General features: G+C 35.0%; 2 protein-coding genes across 4 annotated transcripts; both read right to left on the bottom strand.

Moving 5' to 3' along the window:
- Positions 1-4,758: 4,758 nt before the first annotated feature.
- Positions 4,759-9,078, bottom strand: LOC141667029 (calcineurin B-like protein 1). Of its 2 annotated transcripts, none has more exons than XM_074473328.1 (9): positions 8,811-9,078; positions 7,839-7,964; positions 7,625-7,707; positions 7,294-7,353; positions 6,452-6,560; positions 6,290-6,342; positions 5,555-5,635; positions 5,094-5,206; positions 4,759-5,011 (listed from the first exon to the last, which is right to left on the bottom strand). In XM_074473328.1, exons 2-9 carry the CDS (start codon positions 7,915-7,917, stop codon positions 4,948-4,950), a joined length of 642 nt encoding a protein of 213 aa, XP_074329429.1. In that variant the 5' UTR covers positions 7,918-7,964; positions 8,811-9,078; the 3' UTR covers positions 4,759-4,947. The 2 variants fall into 2 exon arrangements, with proteins under 2 accessions (XP_074329429.1, XP_074329428.1); XM_074473327.1 differs by having other exon boundaries at positions 7,839-7,993; positions 8,811-9,077.
- A 9,503-nt stretch (positions 9,079-18,581) lies between these two features.
- LOC141667726 (E3 ubiquitin-protein ligase HAKAI homolog) lies at positions 18,582-22,822 on the bottom strand. Of its 2 annotated transcripts, XM_074474332.1 has the most exons (6): positions 22,745-22,822; positions 21,510-21,836; positions 20,448-20,506; positions 19,640-20,153; positions 19,381-19,537; positions 18,582-19,260 (listed from the first exon to the last, which is right to left on the bottom strand). In XM_074474332.1, exons 2-6 carry the CDS (start codon positions 21,774-21,776, stop codon positions 19,094-19,096), a joined length of 1,164 nt encoding a protein of 387 aa, XP_074330433.1. In that variant the 5' UTR covers positions 21,777-21,836; positions 22,745-22,822; the 3' UTR covers positions 18,582-19,093. The 2 variants fall into 2 exon arrangements, with proteins under 2 accessions (XP_074330433.1, XP_074330432.1); XM_074474331.1 differs by having other exon boundaries at positions 18,602-19,537.
- Between the last annotated feature and the right edge of the window lie 749 nt (positions 22,823-23,571).

Raw genomic sequence — 23,571 nt, 5'->3', positions numbered from 1 at the left:
TGCAAATGGCATATTAGCAAATTGTGCATTCATATTCTGAGCAGGCATAGCATTTATAGGCATTGCAGACATGGCAGTCATGTTGGAAAAAGAGGAAGGTACAGACATGGGAGTAGGCATAGCAAGCTTGCAATTAATACACAAATGATTAACACTACCACAATTGACACGGATTTTTCTTGGAGCGTATTTATCAGGTGTGTAGTTATTATGTTTGTTAATCCCTACCTTCCCATTTCTATTGTTTTTCCTTTTAGCTTCTGTTTTAACCTCAATCTTTTCCAGTCTCTCATTCAATTGCTTGATAGACATATGACCAACATTAGCTTTATTTTCTTTTCTAACTTGACTTGATTCTCCTGAAACAAAGTTTTTAGAAACTGATCCATATTATTCATTCAATTTAACTAACTTAGCTTTGCTAACTTGTTTACTCACAACCGACAGATGTGGCTCCTTGTCTCTCGACGAATAATCCTTTTGATTATCCGACGGATGATTTTCATCATCCATCGAGTCCACATCTGTAAAGAGTCCTTCAACCAGATTGGAATCAAGCTTCTCTTTGCTCTTTTTCCAGGCTGCATCACAAAAGGATTCTAAACCTTGAACTTTAGTAATTTGAGGATGAACATGTCTAGATGATTTCCATGCTTTGATTACTTCATGTTCTCGTTCAAGTTGCTTTCTTAAAATCTCCTTTTTCTTTAAGGATTCTGTAAGTTCATCCTTAGTAACCTTGCTTTCTAATTTCAATTTTTCAAACTCAATAAATTGAGACTCTAGCACATTATTTCTCTCACTTTAAAAAAAATATTTTCTTTAATTTTAGCATTTTCCTTAGTGAGGGACTTAAGTGTAACACACAGGTGATATAACTCAGTAGACATGTCATTTATTGCATCATTACACTCAGCTTTAGATAAATGAGCTAGATTGGTTGTGATTACCCGATTGCTTGATGAACTTGTTTCTGTTTCATCTGACTTGGTCATTAGGGATAGATTGACATAGTTGATTTCTTCATCTTCATCCAGTCCATCTGCAGCCCAGTCATTCTCCTGTGTGATGAAAGCCCTTTCCTTTTGCTTGAGAAACTCAAAGTATTTCTGCTTATAATCAAAATGATTCAAACTTATTTTTGCTGGAATCAGACTTTCTACACTCACTAGCAAAATGACCTGCCAAGCCACATTTGAAACATTTGAATTTTGACTTATCAACCATGTTTCGGTTTGGCTTGGATGCTCCAAAATTCTTCTTGAATTTGAGCTTGGAAAATCTCTTGGATAAGAATGCTAGATGCTCATCAATATCATCCATGTCATCTTGGCTCAAGTGTTCTTCACTTTCAGCTACCAACCCTTTACCCTTGCTTTCACAGACCTTTGATGTAGATTCAATAGCTTCCACCTTCACCTCTTTCTCCTTCTCTAGTTCAGCAACTAGTGCAATGGATCCTCCCTTATTTCTTCCTTTCTCCGTCCTTTCATCTTGCTCTATTTCAAGCTCATAGGTTTTCAGGATGCCATACAGTCTCTCCAAGGTGAACTCCTTGTAATCTTATGAATTTCTCAATGAGACTGTCATTGGTTTCCACTTCTTTGGGAGAGATCTAAGAAACTTGAGATTAGAGTCTTTTGTTTAATAGACCCTTCCATGCAACTTCAGAGCATTTAGTAGCTTTTGAAGTCTACTAAATATATCAGTGAGTGACTCACTTTCTTCACAGTGAAAGTGCTCATATTTCTGAATCAGGAGCTGCATCTTATTCTCCCTTACTTGCTCAATACCATCACAAATAATCTGTATTGTATCCCAAACCTCTTTGGTTGTTTTACAATTGATGATGTTATCAAATATATCACCATCAACACCATTAAACAGTATGTTCATAGCCTTCTTATCTTTCCTGACTTGTTCAATGTCAGGATCAGACCATTCATGCCTAGGTTTTGGAACTGATGGTTCATTCCCTGTAGCTGCTCTCATGAGAACATAAGGACCTCTTTCTATACAATCCACATAAGCTTCATCTTAAGAAAGAAGATGTAGGTGCATTTTCACCTTTCAGTGGTGATAGTTGTCTTTATCCAGAAATGGGATTTTCACTCCAACATCCTTTTTGTTCATCTTGTTGATTGTTGTGATCTTTACACTCTTTGTACTTCAAGAGCTTGCTCTGATACCAATTGTTATTTTCTAACAATACAACAAGAATTACAGAAGGGGGTTGAATGTAATTCTGGCTTCTTTTGAGATTTTAAAATTGTTCTAACTCAATATATATAACAGTGTTTGATTTGTAGTAATGCGGAATGAAAGAATGATAGAATCAAAACACTAAGTAATAAAACACAAGCTTTAAAACTTTCTGGTGGATTTGAAAGTATCCACCAGATATATATATATATATATATATATATATATATATATATATATATATATATATATATATCAGATTGAGAACTCTGTGATACTTTGAATAGAACACAATTGCTTTACAAGTGAACAAACAAACTACAGAGAAATTCTTAACAAATACAGCTTTTTCTATTTCTCTGAAAAATGTGCTTGTTTAGTTAGTTTATTCTACTTGCTATACTTGGTTTATATATTACCAAGTTACATGACAGTAAGACAGAATAATAAGACAAACTATATCTAGTCTAACTACATGCTACTTCACTACTCTATTCCAGCATCTTTGAATATCTTTACATTTGCATGAAAATGGTAATGCTTCTTTGTTCTCAAAATCCTGCTTAACAGGCTACCACCTTCCTTTTACAAACACCCGACGCATGTGACTGTGTTGTCACTATCTATAGCTATTTTGAATATGATCATCCGTCGGGATTATGTTGAACATCCGTCGGGAATATGTTGATCATAAGTTGGGAGCCTTGTAGATCATCCGTCGGGAGTCTATCTGTCACTTGACTCTATTTCACTTATACATAATTACAAGACATCTCATATTTACAATTAGCCAACCTATTTTGCATATCAATCTAGTAGTCAACATGACTTAGAAAATCCTACAGAATCTACTAGACTAAAACATGTTGTTTGCAGAAATGTGCTACAGTACTTATTTGTTACATAAGCTACACTCTCAATGAATGTCAAATTGTCATCCGTCGGGACTATAAAGTTCATCCGTCGGGACTATAAAGTTCATCCGTCGGGACTATATTAGAACATCCTTCGAGAGCTACAAAATTCACTAAGTTAAATCTACTGAGGTGTTTTGTTTAACTTGTCATCAAGTTCACAACATATTCCTAACAAGCTCGATTGAGCCTTTAATTTCAAGTTCGAAGCTCGGCTCGTAAAAGGTTCGGTAGGCTTGAGTTCGGCTCGAAAGCTCGAATTAATTCACTAAATATTAACAAAAAAAATCGAAATATGATCAGTTCGACTCGAGTTCGGCTCGAGTTCGACTCGATAAAAATAAATAATATATAATAAATATTAAATATTTATATTTACATTAAAATATATTTATAATAAAAAAATTAAAAATAATAGAGGCTCGATAAGGCTCACGAACCTTACGAGCCGAATAATTTGAAGCTCGAGCTCGGCTCGGTTAAAAATTCGAAAAGCTCGAGCTTAGCTCGATTATTTTCGAGCCGAATTCAAATTTTTTACGACCCGAGCTCGAGTAACTCACGAACAGTTTAGCTCGTTTACACCCCAGGTTTGCACAACATACATGTTCACGCAAAACATGTATATATTCTACTTGTTTAACATTAACAATACAATAGCATAATACACATTTATATTATGGAGTTTATTATTTTAGTTTTTGAATTATTAAAAACATAATATCTCAACCATTAGATAGGATTTTAATATAAAGTTATGATTTTAGAATAAAAAATAATAGGGACTCCATGAATATGATTATTTTTTATAATCATATCAAATTGAATAACTTAAAATTTAAGATTAATTTTACAAATATTTGAATACAAATGTATTTTTAATTACATTGTACAATGAATAATCTATATAATTTTTATGAAGTAGGATAAAATGTTTTATCATTTTTCAAATAACATGTTAATTAAAAAATCTAATTTTCATTCTGTAGTGGTAGTTTAATTTTTTTCAGAAGAGAATGAAAATAAGTAGGATTTTGGGATCAATTCTTTACAAATTCGTCATCATTTAACAATTTTATAAACCTAAATAAGTAGGATAGATATGGATAGATATAGAAAGACAAGAGATTCACGTTCAAGTTCTTTTGCCATAGGAGTTACAATTTTGTACGAAAATGAGGATCTCAAAGGAACTACAGACTGATTACAAAATCTATACCTAAAAACTTTGTAGGAATAACCTTGCCTCCTAAATGTCTATATCTGTATCTCAAGATACTGCTTGTCTAAGATGATGACCCCATATGCTCAAATGCAGGGGCCTGTGAGTTCTGTATACTGCATTAGAATCCATTTCTCTCTGCTCATTTATCACTGCCTCGCCTCTGCTGAGGTGTGAATGTTTTCCTATTCAGAACGTTCAGTAGTTTAATTTCATCTATGCCTCTGAAAACTAACTCCTAATTTTCAATTCCATACAAAATTAACTCCTAATCTTACTCCTCAATGAAAGCTGATTTTGATAATCTGAGTGAATATTACAGTATCAATGAACTAATATCAGCTTGCTTTAAATATGTGCCTTTGTACTCGTGTATATATGCCTTGTAATGAAGATTTTACTTATGATAAGAACTACTGATAAAGAAATGCAGATTAAAATTTGTACAAAGAAAACATGTGTACAATTAGCCACAGCCTTGTCTGTTGATGCATTCCTTCTCAGACAGTAACAAGAACTTCTACTCAAATGTGTAGAAGATATCTAATCAGTACTCTTGCTTGCTTAACTAAACTAGACAAAAATCATAGGCTAATAGTATTAATTCGCTTATTTAGAAATCTCATCAACCTCTGAATTGAAGACAAAACTGGGAAAAGTCATGGTAATTTCCCTGCATATTTTCCAGACTATATGAGCTTATGAAGATGCTTGAAATATTATAAAAAGGCAAGAATACAGTGCGATAAAGATACCTTAGATAAGGAAGGGTCATTATGTCAAGCAATGAAGGATTTTTTGTTACATAATTGAGCCATTCTTCTTTGTCGATTTTCCCATCCCGATTTACATCAACTTCTAGAAATGTCTGCTCAAAATATTACAAAAAGTGAGTGTTAGGGAACAAGAAATACCAGGATATACTACAAGATCACTAGAATATTGCAAACGAGCCTATGCTTGTTTCAGTTGTATCATTTTTGCACACTTAACAAGAACTTAAAGCCAACCTTCCACACACACCATATTTAGTTCCATATCACGCAAATCGAACTTGAAATCAAGTAATTTAACGTGACCAGTAACCAAAATTATATATGCACTATTAAATGGATGAAACCCAATGTCTTTCTTAAGAGTTACTGCTGTAGAGCTTCTTCTATCTTCAGTCAAGATATCAATGGGACAAGTAACTAATTCAGAGTAAAGTATTAACCTGATCCAGTATTTTCTCAATGGCCTCATCAGCCAACATTGTTTCAGACTCTAATAATATAGCAATCACCATTTGCTTAACCTGCAAACATCACAGACCATCAGATGCCTGCAAGCATGTAGCGCTTAATACATAATGATACATGACGATATAAACATTAGTGCAAGGTTTTCATTTCAGCAAATATGTTTCTGCTAAGCTAGCAACAGATAACAGGTACCGAGTAGTTATCAGAAATTACTTGATGTATGCTTTACCAACACCACACTATCACAGAGATGAGCTAGGAAGAACCATCTCGTGCTGAAATTACCAAGATACCAGAAAGATGGTGAAACCAATTTTAAGAAATAGAAAATTGTAAAGCATCTCTATTTCATTCAATTATATAGGCCTAGAAAATTGGGCCTAGAATTAACACAGAGATACACATCAACTTGGGAACTATTCACACTACTTCAATTCATGTCAGATTAACTCATAGGGGCAACTGCAAGATTGACTAGTTACTGACAATTGTGTCCTGCCAACCATTAAATTTTACATTTAAATGTCTAGAGCCAAAGGATTGATACTGTGGCCATTTGACGACTTTCACTTGGCATCTCTAGGCTGCAATGGGATTCATAAAGTATCACCAAAATAGGTGCACTTTTATAAAGGTTGAAAGAGGATTTTATAGTCGATTTCCAAATTATACAAACATTTTAGAATTTCATAGCTGAAATCATTTACCTCATGCCGCTCAATATACCCTGTGCCGTCCATATCATAGAGGATAAATGTAACTGCATTTCCGTACCAAATCAAAAATGAGTACACTGTTTAGGAATTAAAATTTGGGTTAAATCACAAACTGTACAACATAAAGTAGTTAACTATAACGCCTGAACTTACAATTAATCTTGTCTTCCCTTGAGGCATTCGGATGGAAGACATTGAGTGATCTAACAAAGTCGCCAAAATCAATAACCCCCTTCCTTTTAACATCAAAAAGGTCAAATATCTGCAAGTAGAATAATCATGCGAAGCACGGAATTAATGGCAATGTCTGACACAACCTAGGACAGGACTCTATCATCGTTACCATTTACGGAGACAGCCAGAAAATTGCATGAACAAGATTCTACTAGCCTGAACATGATCCTAAATGACACGCTTATTAGAAGTGTAATCCTTTAAGCTTATATAATCATTTTAAACAAATTTCAATAAGTTTTAGAGTGCAAAAATGACCCAAGACCTGAAACTTTCACTACTGACAGAATTAGAAAATACTGTTACAAAATGTTTCCCTTCATGATTATAAAAACCTTATAAAGTTAATGAAGATGTACATGAATAGCTCATTGATGTATATACCAGAAGACCATCACAGTATACAGAAAGTTCGACCATCAGCTTGGTATCACTATATGCATGTGCAAATTTATGTCTCTCTAATTGTCAAGTTTCCAACTAAGAAATTTGAACGACATTTTCTAATAGAAAAAAGGATATTCAGAAACTTCTTTAAAAGCAGGGACAATGACAGTTTCATATTAAAAAAACTGGTACTATGAACAAACTCTTGAGTTATAGAAAGAGAAAGAATTAAATTCTGTACATATTCAGAAACTGTAAATAAGTTCATACATATCGCAGCAACTTTACCATAGAGGTGGTTTATCAATTAAATGATACTAAAGTCAGAAGCTCGCAAATAAACATCAAAAACATATAATCCTAAAATAACATACCCTATTAGCAAAAAGATTGTCTCTTTTCTTGTTCTTGAATATAGCCAACTGAAACTCCTCCTGCATATTCAACATGAATATCAGATATGTTGTCATATGACTCAGATTATGTGTTCTAAACAAAATGAAAAACTCCTCCTGCATATTGCACATGAATAAAAAATGATTCACATGACTTGGATTATGTGTTCTAAACAAATGACATACCATCTTACAGGTTCCTAAAAACAAATGTGAGAAAATCAGCTAATCACTTCGATAAAATTTTGTTATGAAATTGGGAATGACAAATGTAGCGTTTCTGAATGCCATAATGCATAAACAAAAGTACCTTGTTTATTAGGCCATCATCAATTACAGAACTACTGATGCTCTTATATAGCTCATATAGTGCTTCGACTTCACTCACAGTAACTGTAAATAAAAAAACTTGTCATTACATAAGTGAGCAGAACAAAACAGACAAGCTAAAAACATAGTACTGTAACCCACAAAGTGAAGCTGTTGAATTCTCTATATTATGTTAAGATAAACTATTAACTTACAAGCTGTTTGGGATGCGAGTGCTACCGGGTTCTCGTGCCCCCGAGAAGGTTTTTTAGGTGCCGACATAAAGCAGCCCATTTACGTGTACACAAGAAGCAGACAGCTAAACTAGCGCCTGTGCTTCACTACAATACATCACCAAAACCATCTTAACCTTGCAAATACAATCAAAATATAAAAAACAAAATGCAAAATAATCAGTTAAATAGCACTTGGAGTCCTTGACAAAATAACTATAGATGAAACAGTCCTGCCCAAGGAACAAAGATAAAGACAATCATATTCAAAAATCTCTATCGAAATCATAAAAAAAGGAAGGAAAGCTACACTCACTTAAAAAACTACAGTTATAACTCCCCAAACAAAAAAAGATCAGACACAGCTGAAAACAACAGAAGATGAGCCTTTTTCGGGAAAGACAGAGAGGTGATTTGTGAATATCTGAATATCAAAGGCAATTCCATAATCAAGTCTTTATCATTTGCAAGCTTTTCTCTGTTTGATAACATCATAATCTACCAATCTTGCATCCTCTTCTTTCCAAAAAAAAGTCCAAGAAAATGAATATGGTGTAAAAACAATCCAATTAAAATACAGTAATTCCATTGCTCTCCATAATTTATCATTTGCAAATTAGTTAGCAAAAAAAGAATTATATGCAAATTCCAATAAAAATTCAAACCAAAGATTTCAAAATCTTTCAAAACCAATCCCCATTCATATCTATCCACCACAACATAAATTTCCACACACCCAAAATCTATACATTAAACATTCTGCAAATTCAACACACACACACAATCTTGATCAATTTTACCAATATCATATTAACAACAAACTAAGAAGCAATGCAGAAACATTAAAGTCATATTAAGAAAACACCAACCCAAGAATGCAAAACAATAAAAACCCAGAATTTCAATCAACTCTTCAAAACATATCAACCAAAAAAATCAACAAACTCAACTTACCCACAAACACCTTGAGAAAATCTTCACCCTCAGATAAAGAAATAAGAAAAACAAACAAAAAAGATGGTCTTGGAGGTTTTAGCCATGGCTATACATACATATATTTGTATATATATTTAGGACAGGAACAGGAAGAATGTATTGTTAAGACAGGAGAGAGAAACAAGGTTTGGAATGGCCCAGGACAAAAAGCCCTAGTGTCAATTTATATGTAATAATTATAGTATAAAATATGATTAAATAATTAATATTACAAGAATTTGTATCTGAGATTTTTTTAAAAAAAAAAGGGTGAGGGTGATAGAAATAAATAAATCAATCACCCTCAAAGAGATTTTCCTTGTTGCCCCTAAAATGGCTCTTTTCTCTGTCAAATCTTTTTGGTAATTAGGGTTTATATTCTTCCCTATGTATGTATAGGCAATTGGTACATGTAAGAATTAGCTAAATATTTTAATTTAGTAAAAAAGTGTCTTTTTAGTTACATGATTCTTTTCAACAAAAGTTGTCAGGTAGTTTATTTTTTTGTTTTCTTCGAGATATGCTAAGATATGACATCCGATCGACTTTGAGATCGGGAACTACGGTACATATATCCGTTTCTTGTCTCAAGTTTGTTATTAAAACTTATTTTAAATGGCCCGACATGATATTTTATATATTTTAATTTATGAATGTATATGAATGTATATGGAATTTTATATTATTATAAAAAAAGTTTGATTTAAAAAATTTTGATAAGTGCAAGCTCTATCATAATAGTGAAAATAATATTAGTTTTTACGAATAATATAATTATCCTATTTTTCCTCGATCTTAAAAGAAAACTAACTACTCCTACGTATCAAATATTTCTTCTATTTTTTATTATATAATACTTGATTTTTTTTGCCCATATTTTAATATTCTGTAATCAGGTGATTTAATGTGTATAAATATGTGGTCAAAATATATTCAAGTGTGTGTAAAAAGTTAAACGTCATATAATAAAAATAGAGAGATAGTATGTCTTTATATACTAAAATTTGGTAACGATTTTAAAAATTATTTTAGGATCCTAGCATTTTTTTCATTGCAGCTAAATCCTACGGGCTCACGCAATAGCCTCTAAATCACATGAACCAAATTAACGGCATTTTAGGATCCTAGCATTTAGCTATTGATTTTCGAAGGATATTATAGTTAAATTTGACCCAATTTAATGGAGAATCTTTTTCTTTATTTAACACTTTGTTTAAGAAAAAGGGAGAATGGAAAAAAGAAAATAATTATGTCAGATAATAAACTGGTAAAATATATATATATATATATATATATATATATATATATATATTTAAAGTACGAATCCAACCCGTGGATAATTTCAAAATATTTCTACCCACTGTAAATTTTGAACTTTAATTTTTTTTTAAAATTCAGCCGAATTGTACATCTCCAAATACCATCCTAACTTTATACTAACATTTTACTTCTATTGTTAAAAAGAGAGTCCGGACCGGGCAACTTCTCCCCTTCATGAAAAAGTGGAGATTAAAACTGAATTATATTTTTTCAGTGTAACCTGCTGTTAGAAAATTAGGATTTTAGAGTTTAATTTAATTATGTTCTTGATGTTAATCCTAAAATCTAATGATTGGAAATTGTTCAATGATATTTGAACTTAAATTTTCATGTATGGTTTTAAGAATTTTCTTAATGAAATCCATATGAAATGAGAGTTGAAAGTAGCTTGGAAAAACTTGTTTGTCCCACATTGAAATAAATAAAGGGGGTTGTGTGCTTTATATGGTATTACCCACATGAGTAGTATACAACTACTAAGGTGTGTGATGGTCCATTGTGTTGTTGTGTGCTTCACGAGCACACACACATGCGCGCCCCGCCCCGCCCCGCCACGCACCGCACCGCACCGGACCGGACCGGGTCGGGTCGAAGGGCGATTTAGCTTGGAAAAGCTTGGAAAATTTGAGAATGTTTGTCCCACATTGAAATAAATAAAGGGGGTTGTGTGCTTTATATGGTATTACCCACATGAGTAGTATACAACTACTAAGGTGTGTGATGGTCCATTGTGTTGTTGTGTGCTTCACGCGCACACACACACGCGCGCCCCGCCCCGCCCCGCCACGCACCGCACCGCACCGGACCGGGTCGAAGGGCGATTTGAGCGAATGTCTCGGCGTCTCGCGTACGCGAGGCGACCTGGGCGAGGATTTTATTTATTTGAGAATTATTTTAATTCGAATTTATTTATCGGTGATTGGATTATTGGGCTGGGTTCTGAAATAGGCTAAGTAGTCTAAATATATTGAACCTGCAAATAATCTGATCTGTAACAAGTTCTGATATTAGAATCAGAACTTAAGAACTGATGAATAAAATCAGAACTTAACGTGAAAAGCTGTTACAAATAATTTAAATTCAAAAGCTGATCAGTTTTGATTTTTTTTTCATTAATGAATTCAAAATCTGATCAGTTTTTATTTTTTATTAATGAAGCAGTTTAATTCAGACATTAAGTGTGTTGACAGTTTCATTTTTCCTCTCCTATAAATAGAGGCTAAACTGAATGAATAGATATATACAACACACTACATTCTCATCTCTTCTCTTCAACCTCTCTGCATTTCTCTCCCATAAGTCCTGAAGTGCTGATATTTTCCGGCGACTGAGGTGTTGGTCGAAGTGGAGGTTTTGTTGCTGCTGTTAACATAAACTCCGAGCTGTTTTATCCTGGTGGAGATATTGCGCACATCCCAAACGCAGCAGGTAGGGGGCAATAATCTCTTCAAGAGCAGCCAGGACTTCGAGCAAGGCCTGGTGACTCAGCTGTGATTATTTTCTTGGCATTTTGTATCTGTAAACCTTTATTTCAGTCACTGTTGAAAGCTATGGTTTCGGGTACATCTTTCTTTCTCTCTTCGTTATTTCAGTTACTGATTTTGTTTACCTGCATGTTTTGTTTTGTTAACTGTGGTCTTGGCCTAAACTTGTTAAATTCTTTATACACTTGCCTCTATGTTGCTATACTTGTTAGTGAGTTTCTCAACATTCTTGAAGAGATTATTAGTTATTTAGAATTTAGCATAATGGTTAACGAAAGTGAGGTTATCGTTGGTGGTGGTAGCAGTTCGGGTGTAACTGAACACGGTACCTCGAAGGTAAACATAACAACTGTAGGACAAAAGAGGAAGGCTTTTGCTAAGAAAGCTAATAGTAATAAACCTAAGAGTGACAAGGACAAGGCCAAGAAACCCAAGGCAAACAAACCATGTTGGTCTTGTGGGCAGGTTGGGCACTGGAGTAAGGACTGCCCTACGAAGAAAGCGAAGAAAACCGAGGTAGCACAAGCAAATGTTGTGCTTGGAACCGCAAGTGGGCCTGTAGTGAACATGATTGTTGGTGAGGCTACGGCTTCTGAAACCAACGTTGACCGGTATGTATCCTACAACCCTGTGATATTTTCTACCTATCTGTCAAATGAATGGTTGATAGATACTGGAGCTAATGTACATATTTGTGCTGATATTAGTTTATTTGTATCTTATCAACAGAGTCATAGCCTGACTGTGAAGATGGGGAATGCTAGTGCTGCTCAAGTACATGGAGTTGGAAACGTGGATCTGAAGTTCCCTTCAGGACGTATTCTATCTCTGACGAGAGTGCATCATGTTCCCGACATGCGTAGAAATATAATAAGTGGAAGCTGTTTAGTTTCTAGTGGTTTTAAAATTTCGTTCAAGTGTAATAAAGTAGTTCTTATTCACACTGGTACATTCTTTGGCAAGGGTTACTTGTCAAATGGTTTATTTGTTATTAATGCGGATCCCGTTTTGGGAAGTTTGAATAATAATGTTATTCCTACTGTTAATTGTATTGAATCCTCAAATATATGGCATGCTAGACTAGGTCATTTAAACTTTGGTGCTCTTAAGAACATGATGAACTTAGAGTTGATTCCAAAATATACCATAGAAAAGAATTCTAAATGTCAAGTATGTGTGTCTGCTAAACAGATAAGGAAACCTTTTCATAACGTTGTTAGGGATTCAGACTTGTTAGATTTAGTACACACTGATATTTGTGAATTTGGTGGTGTGTTGACCAAGGACCAGTTTAGATACTTCATTACTTTTATAGATGATAGTAGTAGATATTGTTATGTTTATTTACTTAGACATAAGGATGAAGCACTTAGTAAATTCATTATATATAAAACTGAAGTAGAAAAACAAACTAGTAAGTTACTTAAAAGATTGAGATCTGATAGAGGTGGTGAGTATACGAGTAATGCTTTTAATGAATTTTGTGCAAACAATGGTATAGTTCATGAAGTTACTCCACCATACACACCTGAGTCTAATGGGGTTGCTGAGCGAAAGAACAGAACATTTAAAGATATGATTAATAGTATGCTTATTAACTCTGGGTTGCCTAAATACATGTGGGGAGAGGCTCTAAATACGGCTTGCCATATTTTGAATAGAGTCCCTCTGAAACACATGGATAAAACACCCTTGGAGTTATGGAAAGGCAGGATGACTAGTCTTAAGTATCTTCGTGTGTGGGGGTGCCTTGCTAAGGTGCTTGTTCCTGAACACAAGAGAAAGAAACTAGGTCCAAAGACTGTTGACTGTATCTTTCTGGGCTATCTTGAAACCACTACAGCTATGAGATTTTTAGTGTTAAAATCTGACATAGATGGTATAGTGGCAAACACGATAGTTGAATTTCGAGATGCGACATTCTTTGAGGATGTCTACCCTATGAAGACTGGAATACCTGAAACGACTTCTGAGGAAGATCCTACTCACACATCAAGTTCTATTCCTGATCATGTGGAAAAGATGACAAATGTGGGGGCGGAACCTAGTAGTAGCTCTATTCCTAAAGAATTAGAGGAACCAAGGAGAAGTAAGCGTGCAAAAATAGTCAAGGATTTTGGAGGTGATTTCATCACTTACAATATCGAGGACGAACCTTTAACTTTCCGGCAAGCTATGGATTCTTCTGAGTCAAGGCACTGGAAGGGCGCTGTCAAGAGTGAAATTGACTCTATTGTTTCCAATGGAACATGGGAGTTGGTTGATCTCCCTCCTGGGTGTTCTACTATTGGGTGCAAATGGGTCTTTAAAAGGAAGTTGAACCCTGACGGCTCAATAGATAAGTACAAAGCTAGACTGGTAGCTAAGGGTTTTAAGCAAAATGAAGGAATTGATTATTTTGATACATACTCTCCGGTTGCAAGAATGGTAACAATCCGAATGCTTATAGCATTGGCTTCAGTCCATGGTCTTATCATTCATCAGATGGATGTAAAGACGGCTTTTCTTCATGGTGAACTTGAGGAAGAGATTTATATGGATCAGCCTGATGGATTTGTTGCATCAGGCAATGAAAGGAAAGTATGTAAGTTGATCAAGTCCATCTATGGCTTGAAACAAGCTCCCAGAGATTGGCATAAAAAGTTTGATGAAACTATATTGCCTTTCAGTTATAAGATTAATGAAAGTGATAAGTGTGTCTACACTAAAGTTAAAGGTAATGAGTGTGTTATCTTGTGCCTATATGTGGATGATATTTTATTGTTTGGAACCAATATTGAGATTATTAACGAGACTAAAGAATTCTTGAAAAGGCATTTTGAAATGAAGGATATGGGTGAGGCAAGTGTGATTCTTGGAATCAAATTGATTCAGTCCACTGAAGGAATAACCTTGACTCAATCTCATTATATAGAGAAATCTATACTTGAGAAATATGGTTATTCACAGTGTAGAATCGCTAGTACACCTTATGATTCGAAAGTTGCCCTTGTCAAGAATACTTCAGGAGTGCCTGTGTCTCAGTTAAGGTATTCTCAGATTATTGGAAGCTTGCAGTATCTTGCTAACTGTACTAGACCAGATATTTCATATTCTGTGTCTAAATTGGCGAGATATACAAGCTGTCCAAACAGAACTCATTGGGATGCTCTTGATAGAGTACTTAGATATCTAAAAGGCACAATGTACCTTAGTTTACACTACAGGAGATTTCCTGGTGTGCTTGAAGGGTACAGTGATGCAAGTTGGATAGCTAAGAAGTTTGGTTCCAATGGAGTGACTGGATACGTGTTCACCTTGGCTGGTGGAGCAATATCCTGGAAGTCAAGCAGACAGACTATTGTTACTCGGTCTACTTTTGAGGCTGAGTTGTGTGCACTTGATGCCACAGGGACGGAGGCTGAATGGTTACACGGACTTATGTCTGCAATACCTGTAGTAAGCAGACCGCTTCCTGCTATTGCTATTCACTGTGATAGTCGAACAACTATCGACAAGATTAGCAGTAAAAAGCATAATGCTAAAACTAAGAGACACATCCAAGTTAGACTCAAGTCTATAAGGGGTTTAGTGACTGATAGGATCATAGCTATAGAGTTCATAGGAACTCAGAATAATATAGCTGATCCTCTTACTAAAGGACTGGAACCTGCAGTGGTCCTTAAGTCAAGGTTGGGGATAGGATTGTCAACCCATCATAATTCATCAACAGTGGGAACCCAATACACATGAGAGGAGATCCCTTGAAGTGTATTCAATGGGTAATAACAAGCTGTAAGGATGAGTTGGTAGTACCTTTGCTACATAGATGATACTATAGTATCTGAGTCTATCCCCTGTAAACCTAGAAGGTACTGACACTGCCAGAAAAGCAAGAGTGTTAAAACTCTGAATGGGATCAAGTCATTTGACGAGATAGAGGCAGTATATCTCTGGAGATGCCCAGCTAAGCGAATGTAATTGTGTGGTCGCAATTAGAGGATAGGGTTAATCCTTGAAGCATTCGACGAACAGGATCGAGACATGACCATTAATGTCTCAAAGCCGTAGATTGGCACCATAACCTTTGACTTGTCGTCGTCTATGGAATATGGTTATACTAAACGGATTAAGATTCAAGGTGAAACATTCCATCTGAGTCCGATAGCCATTGAAGTAGAGGAATTAGGAGGGTTCAAACCCGGAAGGGTACCAACTCTGAAAAACAAGTCATGATGGGAAATTGATCACATTTCTGTATGGATTTGTGGGGGATTGTTAGAAAATTAGGATTTTAGAGCTTAATTTAATTATGTTCTTGATGTTAATCCTAAAATCTAATGATTGGAAATTGTTCAATGATATTTGAACTTAAATTTTCATGTATGGTTTTAAGAATTTTCTTAATGAAATCCATATGAAATGAGAGTTGAAAGTAGCTTGGAAAAGCTTGGAAAATTTGAGAATGTTTGTCCCACATTGAAATAAATAAAGGGGGTTGTGTGCTTTATATGGTATTACCCACATGAGTAGTATACAACTACTAAGGTGTGTGATGGTCCATTGTGTTGTTGTGTGCTTCACGCGCACACACACACACACGCGCGCCCCGCCCCGCCCCGCCACGCACCGGACCGGACCGGACCGGACCGGGCCGAAGGGCGATTTGGGCGAATGTCTCGGCGTCTCGCGTACGCGAGGCGACCTGGGCGATGATTTTATTTATTTGAGAATTATTTTAATTCGAATTTATTTATCGGTGATTGGATTATTGGGCTGGGTTCTGAAATAGGCTAAGTAGTCTAAATATATTGAACCTGCAAATAATCTGATCTGTAACAAGTTCTGATATTAGAATCAGAACTTAAGAACTGATGAATAAAATCAGAACTTAACAAGTTCTGATATCAGAATCAGAACTTAAGTACTGATGAGTCGAATCAGAACTTAAGTACTGATGAGTTAAATCAGAACTTAACTTAAGTTCTGATAATAATGTGGGTGTTAATGTGAAAAGCTGTTACAAATAATTTAAATTCAAAAGCTGATCAGTTTTGATTTTTTTTTTCATTAATGAATTCAAAATCTGATCAGTTTTTATTTTTTATTAATGAAGCAGTTTAATATAGACATTAAGTGTGTTGACAGTTTCATTTTTCCTCTCCTATAAATAGAGGCTAAACTGAATGAATAGATATATACAACACACTACATTCTCATCTCTTCTCTTCAACCTCTCTGCATTTCTCTCCCATAAGTCCTGAAGTGCTGATATTTTCCGGCGACTGAGGTGCTGGTCGAAGTGGAGGTTTTGTTGCTGCTGTTAACATAAACTCCGAGCTGTTTTATCCTGGTGGAGATATTGCGCACATCCCAAACGCAGCAGGTAGGGGGCAATAATCTCTTCAAGAGCAGCCAGGACTTCGAGCAAGGCATGGTGACTCGGCTGTGATTATTTTCTTGGCATTTTGTATCTGTAAACCTTTATTTCAGTCACTGTTGAAAGCTATGGTTTTGGGTACATCTTTCTTTCTCTCTTCGTTATTTCAGTTACTGATTTTGTTTACCTGCATGTTTTGTTTTGTTAACTGTGGTCTTGGCCTAAACTTGTTAAATTCTTTATACACTTGCCTCTATGTTGCTATACTTGTTAGTGAGTTTCTCAACACCTGCTTGGTGTAATCAAGACAAAATGGAGTACTAAAAAAATTACACCAACTGATCACATGCATGTTGTCTTGATTACACTAAGCAGTTAGACTTGATTACACTAAGCACTTAGACAGCACATGTAATTGTTCGCATTAAGCATATAATTATAGTGACATCCAATAGATTGTGTGCATTGTTTATTTGATTAAGATGTACTAAACAAGATTAAAAAGAAGACAATGTGTGACTTCCTGGATTATACTGTTTTAGGATCTAATTAAGATTCATCAGACAATACATTATTGGTAACTAGAATTAATATCAAAGTGTTGCACAACTCTTTTTCTATAATGAATGACAAAATCTATGAAAATGGATTGTCAACTTAAGAATAAATAAAGATAAATCAATCATCTCACGATCACAACAAACTCTAGTCTCTAAATACATTTCATTATCTTCTTTAAAATATTGACGCTAGGTAAATAAAATATAATATCTAAACTTATAGCCCATAATTTATCCGCAGACTGAAGAAATCAATCACAAAATTGTGAATTATCGATATCACTTCAAATTGTCAACCACAGTTGAGAAGGGAGACTAGTGATAATTAAAACAAAAATTTTGTACATTGTATTATATCAAAATATTAGCAATACCAAATTAATTAGGACATAGTTATTAGGAGAAACAATACAAATATTACGTTTGTTTTATGAATAAAATGAGTTGGGTTAATGGAAATGAAAATATCAATATCATATGTTAGTATTTAAAATAATAATTATATTGAATGATAGCCTTATATATTCCCTCCACAAATCATGCTCTTCATGTCGATTGAGATTTCATATCTTTATTGATATCTTTATTTATTTATATATGCTCCACAAATATATTGCGTCAGACTCTATTAATGTTTATCTGACTTGTAACTCGTAAGCAAGCGATGGCGGTTTTCAACTTTCACAAAGTCGTCACAGGGGCAAGTAGGCAACCACGTAATGGTTATCCATTTACATTATTTATTGTATGCTGATTGCTGCTACTGATAACTTATTTGGACCTTGACATTTTAGTTGAAGATAATATTTTTTTGCAGGTCAAATAACAATTCATACACTTTTAACTAATTGAAGCATAACCAAAACAGAACATACTTGGTCTTTACTTTAAGAGATTCTAAACTATTGCAACTAATAGTATAATATTATACCTCCTGATGACTTTGGAGCATCCAGAATGCACCAATGAAGTCATGCTAGAGCAAACTGCAAGAAGAGGATATGAATATAGGATAGATATATATTGCTATACGAGATCATTGCATCAATTGGTTCTTCTTTTTGGGAAGAAATGACTATTATAGGATTCTTATTTTAGAAAAAATGGTGATTTGAAGTATTTAAAGCTACATTTGAAATAACACACAAATATTTTCCGCCACAAATAGCAAACATGGAATGCTAAGAAAAATGGTAGAAAGCCAGGAGAAAAACAAAGCATGCAAGCGCATACAAACATCATAAAATGGTAGGAGGAACAACAAAAGAAAACAACACCATTATGGAAAATCCCACAGATTCAAAAAACCAAATAGTTCAAGCACAGACTGAAAATCACTAAGGATTGCAGTCTGGCAACAAAGTACGCATAGTTCTCAAATCGCTAATGCACTTAAAATTAGAAATAAGCACCATCAGATGGCTGGCGCCTGGCCATAACTCCAGAAGCTTTTAAAAGGAGAATACATAGCATATTAAATAAGGAAAAGCAAATTCAGTACTCACGAGCACCTCCAGAGTTGTCTTGATGCTCAGCTTGTCACCACGGGGCCTGTGCACCGTGACCAGCACCACCAGCGGAGGAGTGAGAACGATTGACCTGTGATGAGTGTGGTGGGCGTGGACCAGGTGGCGGTGGGAGCATACCCATTACATCTCTTGGGTCGCGAGCATTCTGACCTGACAAGTGCTCCCTATCTTTGTTGGCTGCAGGATAGAGAGCCTGATATGAGGGCTCATTCTGTTTGACATTTCCTTGAAAAACTTCAACTCTTCCATGTGAATCTGACATTGAAAGGTTCTTAAAAGCATCTATATTTTGCCTACCTACAAGAGCATGGTCAGAGAATCCACCAGTTGGTCCTACACCCCATGGCTGTGTGTAATTGTTCCCCATGAAGTTAACATGTCCCACCATAGGACGCGGTGGAAAACCTAACATTGAACCCTGCCATTGTTCACCATCTGGATCTGAATCTTGTTCCTGTTGAAATGAAGGGCCATTAAATGGAATTCCATCTCGTCCCAACTGTGGATCATTGAATGGTGGGGGAATCTGAAATAGATTAGGATTAAGCGGCCTTACAGTATTAGGAGCCTGGTTGAACTGAATAGCATTTTCTGTGATTGGACTCTTATCTGAAACTCCTAGCTGAGACTTCTGAAACTTCCCATATTCTTGTGGATGCGTACCCTGAAGGCCAACATTCTCTTGCAAAAACTGGTTACGGGCATCAAGCTTATCATAGCCTCGAGAATTGCTGTTGTAAGGTACTGTGCCTGACACAAGATTTGGAACGGGTCCTAAAAATGGTGGTTCAAGCTTCTGCTGCATACCTTCATGTTGATCCTTCTGCTGAGAGCTTGAGCTAGGAAGTAAAGCAGACTTTGCCGGTGCTTGAACAGTAGACTCTGAAGTCGGTTTGCTAGCACTGGCAACCTCCGAGTCATTTTTCTTAATAAGGTCACCATGGCTACTACGAACATGAGTATCAAACTCATCTTTCTTAAGAAAAGACTTGAAACAATCAGGAGCAGCACATATCCAGATCCCTTCATGCACCTTAATTGTCTGGATCTTCTGAATACGTTCATCACAACTGCCAACGAACACACAAAAAAACAAAGGACTCATATGTCAGTATTTTCACAAAAATGATTTAACAGAAAGCAAAACTGGTTTACCAGGAAAAGTGTGCATGATACCTAGTTGTTTTACTCATAGAAAATTAATCAGTAATATAACCAAAAATAAATGTCATGGATTCCTGCCTATAATGCAATACTACTAAGTATCGCCCTTAATGATTTTAGTTCAAATCATACAACACAAAAGAACTTTAAAATAAAATGCAATTTGTAAGCAAGCATCATGGGAAATGAATGATCCTTACAAATAGCATGTTGAACCACTCCTTGCACAATCCAGACAGAAAGCATGGTCGCAAGGGCTCTGCAATAGCACAAAATGATAAGTGCAAGAATATGACACTCTTATGTCAGATAGTCATTTGATATTTAATCTTCAAAGTTGGACCAAAATGATGACGTAGCGGATTTATAATTGGATGGGAATTTTTTGATTATTAATCAAGACATATATTATCAGATCCAGGGATAGGGTTATTGTTTCTGACTTAATCCTGTAAAAGAACTGCTCAGCTCTGAAATCCTGTAATTTTGTTTGATTTAAGTTTGCCTAGTTTTCTAAAAGATTACTTACTTAGGGCTGTAGGAGGGTTACCTTTAATTCAGTGTTTTCTAAATTAATATATCCAGGGAAAACCCAGTTAGGAGGGAGAGGGACTTACAATAGAAAGGGATAATAAATTTATAGCTATACATATTTGCACAGAAAGAGAAACCTGCGGAAACTATAGATCTGGATAAAGCGGGTAGGGCTCATCAGATAAAGCAGTGTTTTATTACATGTAGCGAGACACATAATTCAATACATAATGTTTGGTATTGACCACAACATAATCATATAGCTATTTAATTGCAAAAGGTTACCAGAGTTTATATTGGAAATAATACTGATCATATTGCTTGGTAAAATTTGCAATATGTGCTATAATTGCTTATTGAAGTTGTATATCTTATAAGTTTACATAACCAAATGTACCATTCCACCTTATTACTAGGTTTTTGTTTCAAGAGGAAAAGGAAAAACATTTACAACCAATATATATATATCAAGTAAACTTACCTAACAAGGAAAAAATTAGGGATCGTGAAATGTTGAAAGTTGAAATTTGCGAAGAATGCAATCACAAAGATGCGTTAGTATATACTAAAGGTTATATACTCCTCACAGACACACGCATTTGTATATATGAACATGCTTCTGGCTTATAAAACAAAAAAGAAAAGAAAAAGCTAGCAATTATTTCCTACAAAAAGGGATTTGAAAACAGGACAATCAGTTGAAGTAGAGAGTAATATTTTGCTCGTACCAGACGTCCATATATAGCAATTGGGAAATTACACTGAAGACATATATGAACCCGTTCACCCATTTCTGGACGTGCTTTACGGCCCACAGTCTTGACAAAAGAAGCGGCACTAGTTACTGAACCAAGCCTTTTGGCGACCGCAAGATCAGCAATTTTAAGGTGATCGGGGCATGCTGCTGTAGTTGCCTCACCACCTGAAGATGCCTTTACCCCTACGCCACCTTCTGCGGAGGGACCACCCTTGTCTCTCAATTTGATCTGCAGCATAATGTCTCTTGCCTCACTTCAAATACCAATATTATTCGATACTGAAATACGCTTCAGCTTCTGCTAGCAAATGAAGAAGAAACATTAATAAATGGCTGCCAGCTACAAATGCAAAAATAAAAGATAAACACACCACACGCACACACATTTATATCATCTATATATGAGAAACTCGACAAAAAAAATTGCACATTTGATGTAATGTGGCATTTTGTATGATCCGGAAGTGGTTGCTTCTACATTATGAGTAGCTATGCTATTGAACAAAAACACATTAAAATTTAATGTTAGAAAGAAAAAACAAGATATCTCATGATAGATTTACCCAAAAAAAGAAGAGCACATAGAATTGAGTTCACAAGGAATACTAATTCAACGCTGCACATGATTTATATGGCATTGCATCTAAGTCTAAAATCCGCAAACAATAATTAGAAAGAAATCTGAAAGAGTACTATAATTAATAAGCTGACACTTGTGAAATGCTGTCACTAAATCCACATTACCGAATATCCAACGACTACTTCCCCTCTTTTCCAGGTTTAATTTAATGTTCCATCCACATTTCCCTAATCCTTATACACCTGATCACTCCAAGTAAATCTAGCTATCATTATTCATTAAGCAAACTCCCGAAATTACACAAAAAGTGACAACTCTCATGGGATTTTCATCAAACTCTTACATCATATAAAATAAATCTCTTCTTGATTCTAGTTCTCAAAAGTTGATTTACGATAAAAATAACATAACTAATCAATGGTAATCGCATGAACAATTGAACAAGAAACATTTAAATAAAATGAGGCACAACATAAAATTCAATGATCACTCGAACACCATAAAACATAAGTATTTTTTTCATATAAACCAATGACACAAGTTATATAACAAAGATACGAACATAAGTTTATAAACACATGAAGATGGCACATAGAAATAAAAAGAAAAAGAACAAGGGGCATTACCTGAGACGACAGCAGCAGCAGAAGAAGAATTGACAGTTGAATATATAGTTAACAGTGAACAAATACGAACATTCTAGTATTGGGCCTAAGACAATTCTAAAGAAAGGCCACTTGTAAAAACACAGTCTGAAGCCCAAATAGACTCGACCTGAGACTCATGATCTTGGATCGGATGAAGCCTGCCTTAAGTATCAAGTGCCAAGCAGGGTGATCACGGTTCGGATCAAACCGCATAATCCGCATAATCCGCATAAATTGAACTAATATTAAATCGACCCAAATTGAATTCCAAATATGATTTGCGGTTACGGTTCAACTACTTCAAAAATTCGCGCATTATGGGTTGATTTTGGTTTGACCTTAACCGAAGCTGCTTTCAATCCGAACTGCATCAATATATATATATACAATTTTATATTTATGATTATATAACTTAAAACCATTATATTATCTATATATTCTTAAAGTGTACTTCTTAATTTACCCATTTTCCAAATGGGTAAAAAAATTTACTCATAGCTCATATTAAGTATAAAATCACTAGATCCATGGATATATCCAAAAAAATTACCCAATGGGTAAATAAATTTACCCATGGCCCATATTAAGTATAAAATCTATATATCCATGGATATCCACATATAAGTTTACCCATTTTTTTACCCATCACAACACTAAACATGAAATTTTTTTGAATTTTAAAATTTAAACATCTTATCTAAGGAAAGATTTGCATGATTTTTTCACATCTGTTACAACACTAATTCAATGATAATTATTGATTTCCTTATTCTCTCTCATTCTTTGCAAGCATGACCTAATTTTTT

Source organism: Apium graveolens, chromosome 6, assembly GCF_009905375.1.
Source record: "Apium graveolens cultivar Ventura chromosome 6, ASM990537v1, whole genome shotgun sequence".
Classification (NCBI taxonomy): Eukaryota; Viridiplantae; Streptophyta; class Magnoliopsida; order Apiales; family Apiaceae; genus Apium; species Apium graveolens.
This window is presented reverse-complemented; position numbering and strand designations above follow the sequence as displayed.